This window comes from Pterocles gutturalis, unplaced genomic scaffold (assembly GCF_000699245.1).
Source record: "Pterocles gutturalis isolate BGI_N339 unplaced genomic scaffold, ASM69924v1 scaffold48814, whole genome shotgun sequence".
NCBI classification, from domain to species: Eukaryota; Metazoa; Chordata; class Aves; order Pterocliformes; family Pteroclidae; genus Pterocles; species Pterocles gutturalis.
The window spans coordinates 1-13,408 of NW_010132516.1; the positions used below are offsets into that span (position 1 = coordinate 1).

The 13,408-nt window shown below is 39.7% G+C and overlaps 1 protein-coding gene across 1 annotated transcript; it reads right to left on the minus strand.

Moving 5' to 3' along the window:
• Positions 1-3,554: 3,554 nt before the first annotated feature.
• TMEM247 (transmembrane protein 247) lies at positions 3,555-6,341 on the minus strand. Its single transcript, XM_010080908.1, has 3 exons — positions 6,102-6,341; positions 5,298-5,609; positions 3,555-3,764 (listed from the first exon to the last, which is right to left on the minus strand). The coding sequence occupies exons 1-3, from the start codon at positions 6,339-6,341 to the stop codon at positions 3,555-3,557; spliced, it is 762 nt and encodes a 253-aa protein (XP_010079210.1).
• Positions 6,342-13,408: the final 7,067 nt, after the last annotated feature.

The window sequence follows — 13,408 nt, forward strand, 5'->3', positions numbered from 1 at the left end:
TGGATCGGAGGCCGGTTGCAAGCGGCGTGCTGTCGGGCTCCTGCTGCTGCCGAGTTGTGTTTCGTTGGAGTTTCACTCAGCTGGCGGGGTGAAAGCAAGGGGCGAAGCAAACGATGTGACTGATGCGCTTAGCTGGGGCTCGTTTGATCTCCTGAGCTTTGCAGCGTTGGGACTGAAAATAGTGGATGATATTCAGGCAAGATCTTCCTTTCTGCTGCACTGCCTTTCTCCTTATCCCTGCTTCTTAGACTTCCACTGTAGAAAGAGAAAAAAAAAAAAAAAAAAAAAAAAGAGAGAAGAGGAAGATTTTGATCAGATTTGTTAAGCCTGTGTATAGATAGATAGGAGCTCATCCTATGCTCAAAATAAAAAGCTGAGGTCTGAAGTCACCAATTAACTGAAAAGAGCCTCTGCAAACTTTTTGCAACAAAACTTGACCTTGCAGCCTTCTAAAAAAACTCAGCTTTGAGTTCAGAAAAATTTCTGGCTAGAGGGCCCCAGAACAAAGTTGCTATCACAAAACAAGTTTTGGTTATCTAGTGGGTTGATGCCTTCCTTTCATGTCCAAGTTTGATCTTTGACTTGGTGTAGCCAGCCTCCTTATTGGAGAATGATAAATAGGTGCTGTGAAATACGGTCTTTGCTAGTAGGTGAATCGGCAAATATTTTGATTTGTCAAGATCAGTAATGCCCAACTCAGGTACTGAAAAACCACAAGTTAGCTGCCAAAACCCATGGGAATTATGACATTATTATTTTTAACCATTAATTTGAGGATCTCCATAGTGGCTTCTGAAACTTTAGGATAGCTTTATGCCACACAATCCTGTGGGTTAAAAAGCTATTTTTACTTGCTGCAGTTTTCTTGAAATCAAACCACCTGTAAAATACTGCCTACTTTTAGGCTTAAAATAGCTGAAACCACCAACTTTCCTGTGGTTTCACATGAAACCAAACGCTTTGTGATGAGTGTGCCTACTGTCATAAAATAAAGGTGTAGGGCACAGCCAGGCAACTCCAAGGGTGTATTTCTCACCTCAGTGAAGAGCAAGAGCTGATCAAAGCTCAGAAGGACCTGAAGCAGTTAGGGAGGAGTTTGGGTTTTTCTGCCCTTTCCTGTATGGCTGCTTCTCATGACTTTATAAATGGATTCATGGTATTTCAACAATTTGAAAGCTGGAGCTGCAGCTCCTAAAAGCTAGGCAGCTACACAGAACTTGCCACTTCAAAAATCTAGCTCTCATCACCATAAGAAGAAGTTTAAAAGTACAGCATGGGTACCTTTATGTACAGCAATGACTTAGAGAGCACTCATCAGAGAAAGGCTGATCTATTTTTCTTCCTTGCATTTATGATTTGGGGATATGTGTGTGTTTGGAATATGCATGCATGGTGAAGCAGCTGTCTTGAGACTATGTAGTATTACCTCTTGTGTGCAGTAAATAAAATGCAAAAGACTACCAATGCCTTCTGCCCCTCCCAAAAGTTAGTATTGAACAAATATTAAAAATAATGCTTCTGTGCAGACTCTGTACTCTGGAACTTGCAGTGGTATCACATCTCTGACTAATTCTAGCTGTTGTTTGGATTACCAATATTAAATGTGGATTGATATAATCTCTCCTGTTGATTAAAACCCAGGAGTTACCAACAATGAAGAAAAGTATTAAAAGTTGCTTGTGCTATTGCAAACCATATTCACATACAGGTTACCTACAGGAAGCATTTTCAAATTCAGCAGAAAACAAAGAACAGGCTTCTCTCAGCTGTCCAGGTGACATTCTTATGATTTCAGTGAGCGAAAAACACAGCAGTTTTTTTATCAGGTCTTAAGTAATTTGAAAAAAAAAAGTTGAATTACTGCTTTCCACAAAAATCCTAAAGCAGATGAGGGGGCCTGGGATTTCAGTGAGAGCCAATGGTCATTTTTGCTGGAAAAAGAGAAACTGCAGCTGGGAAAAAGCTTTTATTTACTTACTTATTTTTGATTGGTTTTGTTCTTTGAATCTGCAGATGTAGGTCACACCTATAGCAAGCAATTTCACTTTACCTGGTTAAATTTCCTTTTGGGAAGATTGTGTCATCGTTCATTTCAATCTTTTGCAGATTTTTCCATACATGTAAAGTGGATCCTCCTTGTAATCTTCCACTGCTTCAGAAATGCAGAGGCTGTGGAAGTGCGAGAAGACCCCGCACCTTGCACTCATTCTGCACTGTCAGGAAACTACCCAGTCACTACACCTGGATCTGATATACTCTTTTCTCTGCTGCCTTGATTCAGACAGCCTTGTACATAGCATTGGTTTTGTAAACAAATTGCCCGTAGCATGCCCCAGAGAATACCATCTGACTGAGGTGAAATTTACCATGGATGCATGATAACCTGAGTAGGATTAGACTACACCCATTTCACCCTGACCTAAATGGCTTTTTTCATATCCAGCCTGATCATCAAATACTATTTCAGTTGTTTTCCTGTTAAGAACACAATGCAAAGAGAACGTAGACTGAAACAAGACTTATTTTAAAAAGGCAGAGGTAAGGCATGTGCACGGGTGGTGGAGTCACCATCCCTGGAGGTGGAGTCGCAATGCCTGGAGGTGTTCAAGAAACGTGTAGATGTGGTGCTCAGGGACATGGGACATAGTTTAGCGAGTTAGGTGGTGTGGGTTGATGGTTGGACTTGATGATCCTTGAGGTCTTTTCCAACCTTAACGATTCTATGATTCTATGATGGGGATATATAGATTAATAATGCTCTGATTCTAAGAGCAGGAGAAGGTTTGTAAGATTGCACCTGCTCTAACCTGACATATCACATGGTAGATGACTCTTCACTTTTTCTCTACTGGAAATATCCTCTATTGCATGACTGAAATAGTATTAAAAGGGTCTAGTCACATTCTCACTAGACAAAATGCCTTTTTATTGGGGCTACATTTTATATCTTTCCTTATCAATGTTGATACTTCAGAAATCACAATACCTCAATTATAAGCATGTATGTGCTCGTCAATGCTTGCTGGTCTACTGCTGATAGAAACTGTGTGTAACTATGGAGGATGGCACAGCACAGAGGAATGCTTCTATCCCAGAGGTAGAGACAGCCCTAAGACAAAGTGAGGTGTCTGGCCAGTGCATGCTAGCAAACACATAGCAGAATATTAAATACTCCTGAGCACTGCCCTCCATGCTAATAAATCCACCTCTGAAACTTCTCTGTGATAATTTATTATAAGTAAGCCCAAGTCACTGTGTTAATCCAAGGAAGTGAGATAAAATAGAACACATTCCAAATTTATTTTTTCTTGCATATAACTTTATTTGTAGAGATGAATGCCCCTGAATGATGCCAAACATGTTGGTGAGACAGCATGAAGTCAAATTATGTCATTCAGTCACAATCTTATTGACGAAATCAGTTAGTTTTCCATAATTAGGCTACTGTGCATATAACAATAGCTGAAATCCTACATGTATGAGTGGTGTAGTGAGGAAAAGATAACAAAAAGCAGTGAAAACAGGGGCAAAAAGTGTACAGTATGCTGCCCTTTTTAAGAACATGTTTTCTTATTTTTGTAATCCTGGAAAATCTTTTTGAGGATGAAAAGGATCACAATAGCAAAACAGAACAGGTAATGGGTTTGTAAAAAGTAGAAGGTCAGCTCCTTCACTGTATAAATAACATGAATAAAGATGAAGCAGTATAGGAACAAAGCATACTGGTTTGGTGGCCGGACTAGGTCTTGGAGTCCTTGGCTAAACTGTGGAAAAAGGGAAAAATACACATTATGTCACACAACTATGTTCCACTTGCACCCACTCCATGTGCTCTCTGAGCACACCTGGCCTTCTGGCACACTTAATTCATAAAAAGTTGCTATGAGATAAGCCAGCATGTGAACTGAGAGCACATCAGCTACACTGTGTTAAGTGATAGGTGTCACATGCCCACCCATATCCCTACCAGCAGCTATGTTTTCTCTCTCTGAAATGCAGGTAGGTGACCTCGTATTTACTGCAAGAATGAGCATGCAGGTATGCAAAGCAGTTGGTGTGAAGTAAGTGCACACGCATGGTAAGGCTTTTTTGTGTATCCTTCTCTACTTCTGTGGCACAAACTGTTGCCTGTGTTTTTTCACTGCATGGTCATTTTCATACATTTACACATGCCCATGGGTAAACTTTCAGGTCTTAATTTAGTAAAAGGATTCAGTAGTTAATTTCCTTAGTCCAGATGCATGTCAGTCATTTAGCCAAATATACAGTGGACCTGATCCTCGTCTGTTTTTCTCTGATATAACTTCATCAATTTCTTTGGAACTGCATTTACTGCACATAATTGTGAGATCCTATCCAGGCCTATGGATTAGCTATATAGAAAAAAAAAAAAAAAGCATATGGAAAACTTCAGGGCTTCTGTGATGCTTAGCTGAGTGCCATTGTTGTGCATGATCTGAGCTCCTATCTACAAGCAGAATAAAAATGCTACAAACACTGTGTAAAACTCATCCGTCTATCCTGTCCTGATTTAGAGCACAGAACATGCAAGAGAAGACAAACATGCAAGTACCTCTAAAACATTGATGATTTAGATTCAGATACTCTGCTTACTCTCCAACTCAGTCCAAAGACAAATTGCATTTAAATTAGAGGGGAGTCAGGCCCACAGACAGCCATTGTGATCAGGAAGAGCCCAGAGAACCAAGGTTTGCAGCTGTCCAATTTGCTAAACTCTGCCAAATTGAATGGTCTTTTCTGGGCTGGACTATTGTTATCAACAGACTCGTGTGGCTGAACATAAAATAACTCCAGCTATTCCTGTAAAAAACAGGCTTGCAAAATCTGACTAATTGTCAAGAAAATATGCATTACTTTGGTAGATTCTGTCATCCACTCATTTGTTCATGCATTTATTATCTGAGTCATCTAACTGACCAGTTTCCAAGCCAGGAAATTGATCAAAGTGGTGTTCAGAGGAATTCCTCTGATGTTTGTGTGAAAAAATAAGGAAAAATACAAGTTCTTGGATCCTTACGTTATAAATTAAATTTGTGAGTTAACTGTTTAATATATTTTGTAGCAATGAATGTTACCGTAGCTCATATTGTAGGGAGTAAAACAACTGCATTCTTGTCAAGTTTATGTAAAGCTGTAAAGATCACCTAGTCAAGTCTAACTTTAAAGGAAGTCACGGTAGTACTCAACACACAAAAGAATAAAACCTTACAAATTGCTTAACATAGAATATGTATGTTTCAGTCTCTACTGTGTTCAACCCCTTTTCCTTTCCCTACCGATCTTTTTACTGCCTGTTGATGAATCAGCTCCATTCTCTCTTCATGACGCCTTTGCTTTTCATTATCCTTATGTTCATATTTCAGTTTAGCCAGCACAAAATCCCACCTCATCCTCTCAAGCTCAATATCAGTTACTCTGACCCACTTGCCAAAGTGCTCTTCTAGCCCCTCTGCACTGGTGGATGCTTCTGACTGAAAAGCACTGGTTCCTTCTTTCATGTCCAAATATGCCATACGAGATTTAGCATCCATGCTCTCTGTTTTACTGTTTGAGATGAAAGATGATGCTGTCATGTCTCTGATGGCTCCCTGTTACAAATTGGAGAGAGGGAGGATAAATTTGTAATTAAGCTGATAGATGAAAATAGAGTGTGTTCATCTAAAATCTGAATATTTTTTCAAGTGATTATTCACACATTTGTAGAACGACTTGTTAGTTCTCTAATATCCATTATTCCCCTTTGAAAAGTTTGTTCCTAGAGTGGGAAAATAAATCTTCCACTGAATGTTGTCTTACAAAATATGAAATATCTACCATACAAAATTTTTCTGATTTGAAAATGGAAGAAAAATCTAAAAATATTTAATTAGGGCCCAGTGTATCCAAACAGAAGGATTTCACATCCTGTGAATTTGATGTTAACCCATGAAAATGGGAGCCAGTAAGGCTCTTTACCTCTGAGAAGTAACTCAAATGTCTCATGATCCTCACTTTCCTTTGCACACTCAACTTTCTGGCTGATCTACATGTTCCATGATGCATTGTAGTTTTACATTGGAAGAACTGTATCTTCCACTTACCATCTTTTCATGCTTCTGCTGCTTGTTGTTGTTCTGCATTTCCTGTAAAGTAAGTTGAATATCTTTCTGATTTTCCTCAAGCTCTTCCATAGTTGTTTGGAATGAATATTCTGACCCCTCTAGATTGCCGAGTTCTTCTGAATCTCCCCGTATTTCCTGGTGTTTAGCAAATAGAGTTCCTGTCTCAGCGTGGGAGACCTCCAGTGATGTTAAAGCATCTCCAGGGATGTTCTGGAACATAATGGGGGTATCTGTGTGCTGACAATGAAGCAGGTGACCCGTAAGTAAGAAAACGAGTGACTCAGAATAATGTAGGCAAATACACGTAAAGCATACTGGAGCCTATATGAAAGTGGCTAGGCGCTTAACTCTCATGTACATTGCCTAGATATGAATAAAAAAATAAAATTGCTGGATAGAGGTCTGTAGGTAGATCTTCTGAAAATCTCACTTGAAGGGTTTTTAAGATGAGAATTTGTCATCAATTCCCTTTACAGTAACTCGTGGAGCTGGTTAGGGGCCTCAGGAAGAATAGTGTATTACACTTCTTTAAAATGTAACATAATCAGTATCCTTCTTCAGCTCAGAGAGTGATGGCTTTTCTTTCATGGAAATAAAGCTTGACTGAAAATTGGACTGGGGAGTTTCTTACTGCTGGAGTCAGATCACAACTTGTAGGGTACGTCTAGTCATTAGCTAGAAGTCAATACTATCCTTTTAACTGACTGGAGCTAGGTAGACATTTCAGTGTTTGAACTAAGAGTTCAGCCTCTTGTTTTCAGGCTCATAGTACTTGATTAATTTTATAAAAGTGATATAAGACATAGACTTCACATCTGAGAAAAGATTTAGGCAAGTAAGACAATTAATTTGTTTGTTATTGAGCCTGAGGAAGAGGAGCAGAAGAGGAAGAAAGTAAAGCAAGCTGATTACCATGGGTAGCTGATGTCCAAAGACAGGGCAGGTAGCAGGCTAAATATAAGGCAACAGTCTCCTCTTCTCAGGGTTTCCATACAGAAGACGTGAAAGCAGCTGTTCCAGTTCAAAGGCCAAGACACAGTGACCACAGAAATTCTGCACTTGGCTGACTTCATCACTGTCCTGTTTCCACAACAAACTGATGCTTTTTGTTGTCAAGGTCACATTGTGCCACATTCCGTCACATTCCTTGTTCGACCGCTGTGGCAGTAGCCAGGCTCTCCAAGGGGGACAAGCTTACCTCCTCCTCTGTCACAGACCATCCTACTTGGTCACTCTTTTCTCCCTTGTAAATACATCTATGCATTTCAGTGATGCCTTCTGCCAGAATTTGTGGACTCCCAGAATGTCCCTGTGCCCAAGCCAATCCGCTCTTTCTGGGAGGCAGATTTATTGGATCAGATAAAGCACCATTACAATAGCTATCCCATTTCGGTGTTCTGGGTAGTTTCTCTTCAGGGTGTTGCACTGAACCTCATGGATGCAATTAGCCCAGGAATCTCTGCACTGTCCTGTATTCCCCACAGTAGATATACCAGCATTTCAGTTTCCCATCTATAAACTGGAATCCCTTGCAGGGACTGGCCACAAGCTCACAGTGACTTCGTGATACAGTAAAGGATGTCCCTGTAGTAAGGTACTGTGAGTCCTTTAAGAATCTTAAGGAAAGCTTTCTTCTCTGTTATTCAGCAGTAGGGAGACAAAGTTCTTCTACTGTTACTAGTCTATATAAAGCACTTTTCAGAAAAGGATCTATCAATTACAGATTATATCATGTAAATAAACACAGGGACCTCAATTGCTCTTTTCCTGTTCCATGTATCATATACACTAGGGCTAAGTCAGTACATTTGCTTGGTAGGTGATGTGTGGAGAGATGGATGACAGATCCAGTGAAAATAAGATAGACTAATGGAAGCTACGGAGACCACTTCCTGTTACATTATTTATCAAGTGTTTTGTCTGTTTACAGCTGGATTTTCAAACCCCAAGGCACACCAAAGACCCAACAATACAGAGGGCTCTGGAATTCCATCATTAGTTTTGACTGAAAATATTACAGAGGTTTTAACTGCTTTTGGTGCCAATGATCCAATTACCTAGTTAAACATAGGATCTAGTTATTGAATAATCATAAAAAGATCAAGAAGGGATGTAGGATATTTGTGTGAAGGTCTGTATTTGCATATTTACCTTATGCTTTCCAAAGGTAATGTGTATTTTCTAAGAAAAACTGAAGTGGAGAGCCGTGGCAATCTTTGTGCTTTTATTGCAGTTAAGTTTCCTGAATTCCTGGCAGAAAATGCAGATATCATAATGCTTTAAATGCTTATGAATGATGTATTTGTTCAGACAGTCTCAAGTCATCATCATGAATGTATAGCCCCATAAATCTTAAAAAACTATAAAAAAGGATTTTTATCTCTGTATAGGGATCAAACATTGTAGTGCAGTTAGCAAATCAATCTGGTTTTGCTGAATGACTTAACTGGCAAGTGGGAAGCATAGGACACTTTGGTAGGCATAAAATAGATAGTAAACCTCCTACAGTAAATAAGTACTTGCAAAATCATTCAATCTGCACATACCAAACACCTTGCAATCTTTTGTAGCCACGCTCACTACAAGGTACTTCAAAGAACTGTGAAGTTCTCAGCATCTCACATGCCCTTGTTGTTGATTTATTGTATTAAAATATTTGCCTTCACATTCAAACCGTAGAGGAAGCTAATGTCATTTCGCTTCACACCCAAAGAAGTGGAGGCTGCTACTTACATTTTCAAATTATTATCTCTTTTGCTATGTTTTGCTTTCCTCTTATCTCTCCAAACTTGCTGTCACTTTGTCAGCAGAGCTGTAGTTAATGCACAGCAGGAAGGTATATTCTTGCTGTCACTTGTGCTGCAGTTATTGTCATATATTACAAAATTTCACTTTCATTTCCTTCTTGATATGATTTTTCCACAGTTGCAAGGACACAGTACGGTATATAACAGTTGGGATAACTGTGTATGTTTAGAGACTGAGGAACGTTCATGCCTAAGTAGGAAGTCTCTTCACAATGTATTTCAATATCTGAAGATAATTGCTCTATAAAGCCTAGTGCACCTCATATGGGCATCTATGTTGGAGGCCAAATTTAGAGCAGGATGTTAGTAATAAGGAATTGAGAGCAGGTGCAAAGAATTTCAAATAAATTCCAAAGGTTGGTTTTTTTGGTCCTCAGGCACTGCACGTTCCTATGTAACATTTACATGGCAAGGTCAGCAAATGGAGTTATATGTAGACATTTGTCAGCTGTTTCAGTCCCCTCAGGTTAGATGACCTTCCAGTACACTGGATCACAGTGCTGTTGTCTGGAATAATGGGAGAGGGCTGGCAAAATATTTCCTTAGACTGCAGCTTTTAGGCTGTCAAAGGAGTCAGGTAGTCTTCCTGAGGTACCTGTTAGGAAATAAATGAGTACCTGCTTTGTGGCACACGCACTATTGCTATAGATTTTTATGCACTTGGGTTAATTTGTGAATTAATGGTATGGTAAGAAGAGTTATTTCCTTACATATGGGGAATTGACTCACTGGCTAAAACAAATGGCATACCCATGCCTGATCTTTAGTCTTATGCCTTATCTGTGCAACCCTCCTTCTTTGCTCATGTTTTCTTCTTCTGAAGAGTGCAGCAGTAGACAAGATAAAATTCTTCTTAGAAAGGAAACAAATATCACGTTTCTTCTACATACATTGCCTTTTGAAAACAGACGTAGTTATAAGGCTACTGATATACAGAGGTGTTCCTAGCAGAAGGAAGAGCATGCATAGGAAAATCGTGAGCAGATACAACTAACACATGCACAATCATTCTCACGTTGTGATCACGCTGGAGGTCTTGTGCATGCACTGGACAGTCAATCTGTGTATAGTGGCAACATCACTAGGATTTCCAGGATGCCAAACATTTAGAAATTCCAGACAAATGGCCAAATTCCTCTTATCTTGGTCAGACAAATCTTACATGCAAGAAAAGAGCACATTTCAGTGAAATTAAAATACACATAACCCTTGTGAAATATAATAGCCAAAAAAAATTATGATCACCAACATTCCCAAGGTCTTTAAAGGCTAAGCTGCCTCCTCTATGTATTTTTTTATCAATTCCAATGAACCACTTCAAATTATCCTAGCTAATTTTGCTTCACTGTTCCTTTTAGTGAATTTTGATGACCCCTCAGAATACATGTTTGAAGTTCCTGAAGATAAGTACCAAACACATGGGCTGTACATACTGGATAACAAAGACAATACCACTTAAGCTGTACTGAGAGAAAGTGGGCTAATTTTACTGTAAAACTAAATTCTTTTGCTTTTTCTACAGCTTGCCTAATAAACTCATGATCTGTTCCTGTGTCAGCACTGGGATACTTCATTTTCGTGGGCTGATTTATCATCGTTACTCTCCTTTGTGCACCAAGAAGAGAGCTCTCCCATTTTGTTAAAACAGTGCAAACCTATTTGCCTGTAAGCTTTAATTACCCCATACAAACATATATGCATATCTACATACGTGATTATTTTAAGATATTTGTATGTCATGAAGCACAGAACAGGAGATACAAATATTTCTGTGACCCATTAGGACCAATTAATTTTCTGAGGGATGGTTTGTTTGAAAGATACAGGTGTTACAGTAATTTATGATGGTATGAAAACTCTCCAAGGATCAGATTATCCTGTAGAATAGGTTAGCAAACCTCATTTTCTTCCATGACATTCTGCTATTTTTCATCATCTGAAAATTTGGTCTAGAATATTGCACAACAATTCTGAGGCACTACAGGTAAAGCTGTGTTCTTTTACCCAACAAATAATACTGAGACCCCCAAATCCAGCTCCAGTGTTCTGAGAACAGAGAGGTACCATGCGTGCTGTTAGCAATCAGACCTTTGCTCAAGCCTGAGACGCCATCACAGAGCTGACACCATGATTTATTTGGATACCTGCTCTTATTCTCCTCTTACCCTGGGAACTGGCTCACGATGACAACTGTACTTGGAAATACCCCCACACTAATACCACTCACATTAAATGTCAGCCTAGTTACTCAGCCTGCTCCATCTTCTACCCTGTGGTCAGAACTGTCTCAGTATGACATTAGCATTTGAAATATGTTTCTCAGCTATCAGCAATCCTCCTCCAAAAAAAATATATTTATTACTTTAAAGAGAAAAAAATCCTCAAGCCATCAATACTACATTTCATCTTTTAAAAAAAAACAAAAAACAACAAAACAACCCTCATCTGACATTTCTATAAACTTTTTGGGATTGTGCTTTCCTCTTTATGACTAACTTTACTGAACACTAACAATATGTCTGTCTTGATATAAATATGTAGATGAGTCCCTTCTCCCAGGACACTATCATACAAACCGAGATCAGATGATTCAGTTAAAATCCCAAGTTGTTCCTGGCACAGCTCTACTTCTGTAAATGGAGCACATTACTTATTTACATTAGCTGACTTCTTTTTTTTATCGAAAGGGAAGTACAATTACAGTAAAAGCAACAGAAGCACAACAGTGCTTCTTAGTCTGGTGGGTGGAGTTGATAATTCAGTACACACATATAAAGAGCAATTTGGGAGATGATGCTTGGTGTTTTAGAGAACCAACAGAAAAAAGAAGGCATGAAAATCCTCACAGGACAAAGGTACAAAAGAAGAAACAAGTCAAATACATGTACTGAATAAAGAAAGGAAGCTAACAAATAGTTTTAAATGGCAATTTCTCCCAAAAAACAAAGCAAATTAATATCACCAAGACTGAACTCCCTCATGAAGAAGCTCTATGAACAAAGAACAATAGATGACTCAGAGAGGAGCAAAAGGGCAAAGAAATATTAACTGAACATAGACACTCTTGACATGAAAGGCCGTCTCTGTCTTCAGTCTGCATTTGTGTGTGTTGCGTGGGGAGGAAGCCAACATTGCACCATCCCAGGGCATGCATCCCCTTGGCAGAGTGTAACCCTGCTAACACCATGTCTCTCAGCTCCCTTCACATTCTCCCAGCAAATTAGACAAGTTCTAGAGAACATTTCCCTTTTTGGGTATTTGCACTTACTGAAAAACTTAACAAGCAACACAAGAATATCCATCCAACCTTCCCAGGTGGCTCCAGGTCTTCATACTTAGTCCTTAATATAACTCCTGATGAGGTTTTCTACCAGCAGGACTCATCTTCATCATCCAGGCTGTCTGCCTCCTGTTCCCAGAAGGCAAATGCTTACAAATTCTCTGTCAGCTAAAATCTCTAGAGAAACTGCCTAAGCACTCCCTTTTTCCAAGAAGAAACTCCCAGAGTTTCCCCTTCAACACTTCTCTGAGGCAGCTAACAGCTGCTACTCTAATGTTGACTGGGAGGTCTCTAGCTGGTAAGGGCTTGGCCCCATTCTCCAGCTTCTCTGCTGCTGCTCCAAGCAGCCATCTCTTCGAATGGCAACATCGTGCAATAGGAGCAAGGGGAAGAGGGGAAGGTCATATCATAACCTACACGGCACAACTCAGGAAGAATGCTGACCATCATAACATAGTCAAGCCTCCTTTACCCCCAGGTTTAAAGACAATACTATAAGGAATCACAGTCTTATGTAATGAAGAAGAGAAGTGCCGTATAACCCTAAAGTGACCTGCTGAAGTTGTCATTCTTGCTGCCAGATAAGCTACTGTGGTAACATAATAACTGCAAAGAAAGCGTATCATTCTGACATAAGGCTTGGCAAATCATTTTGGAGCAAGTCCCGGAATGGCAAATGGGTTTGAACAGCCAGATGTAAGAGCATGAAGAGACTGCGCTATACAGACAAAGACATAACAAACTTCAGGGAAGTGTCTATCACCAATACAGTTACAAATATTCACAGCATTGGGAGACGGAGCACACGCAACGCTGAATAGTCTCATTCTCTGAGTCTCCAGTTAAATAGCAAATAGACCACTCTGGAGCATAGATGGAATTGGACAGGAACAGCCTATAGGAGCCTTTTCTCCATTACTGAACTTTCTGCAAAAACACTCTCCATACAAAAGGGTGTGTCTGGGGCTCTGGGTGTGTCCGAATAATATGCCTAATTATAGCCTATATTGTCTAGGTGGCCACATAATACATTATCAGTATCCAGGGCCAGGCAACAGCATCACTAGATGTGGGAAGTTAATAAACTTAACTCTTAGACACAATTCCCCCACCCCCCGCCCCACCCCCAAAGGAGAAGCTAAAGGAGCAGTATCTCATCTAGAGCAAGAATGCCCCATTTGCAGACCGGACCCGAGCCG

What these genes read in the sequence shown, in the direction of transcription:
- TMEM247 (XM_010080908.1), bottom strand. Translation starts at nt 6,341, where the DNA reads ATGTTCCAGAACATCCCTGGAGATGCTTTAACATCACTGGAGGTCTCC. An exon ending in AGCAGAAGCATGAAAAGATG is followed by an intron (nt 5,610 to 6,101) that starts GTAAGTGGAAGA and finishes AATTTGTAACAG; the next exon opens with GGAGCCATCAGAGACATGAC. An exon ending in AACAGGCAGTAAAAAGATCG is followed by an intron (nt 3,765 to 5,297) that starts GTAGGGAAAGGA and finishes CTTTTTCCACAG; the next exon opens with TTTAGCCAAGGACTCCAAGA.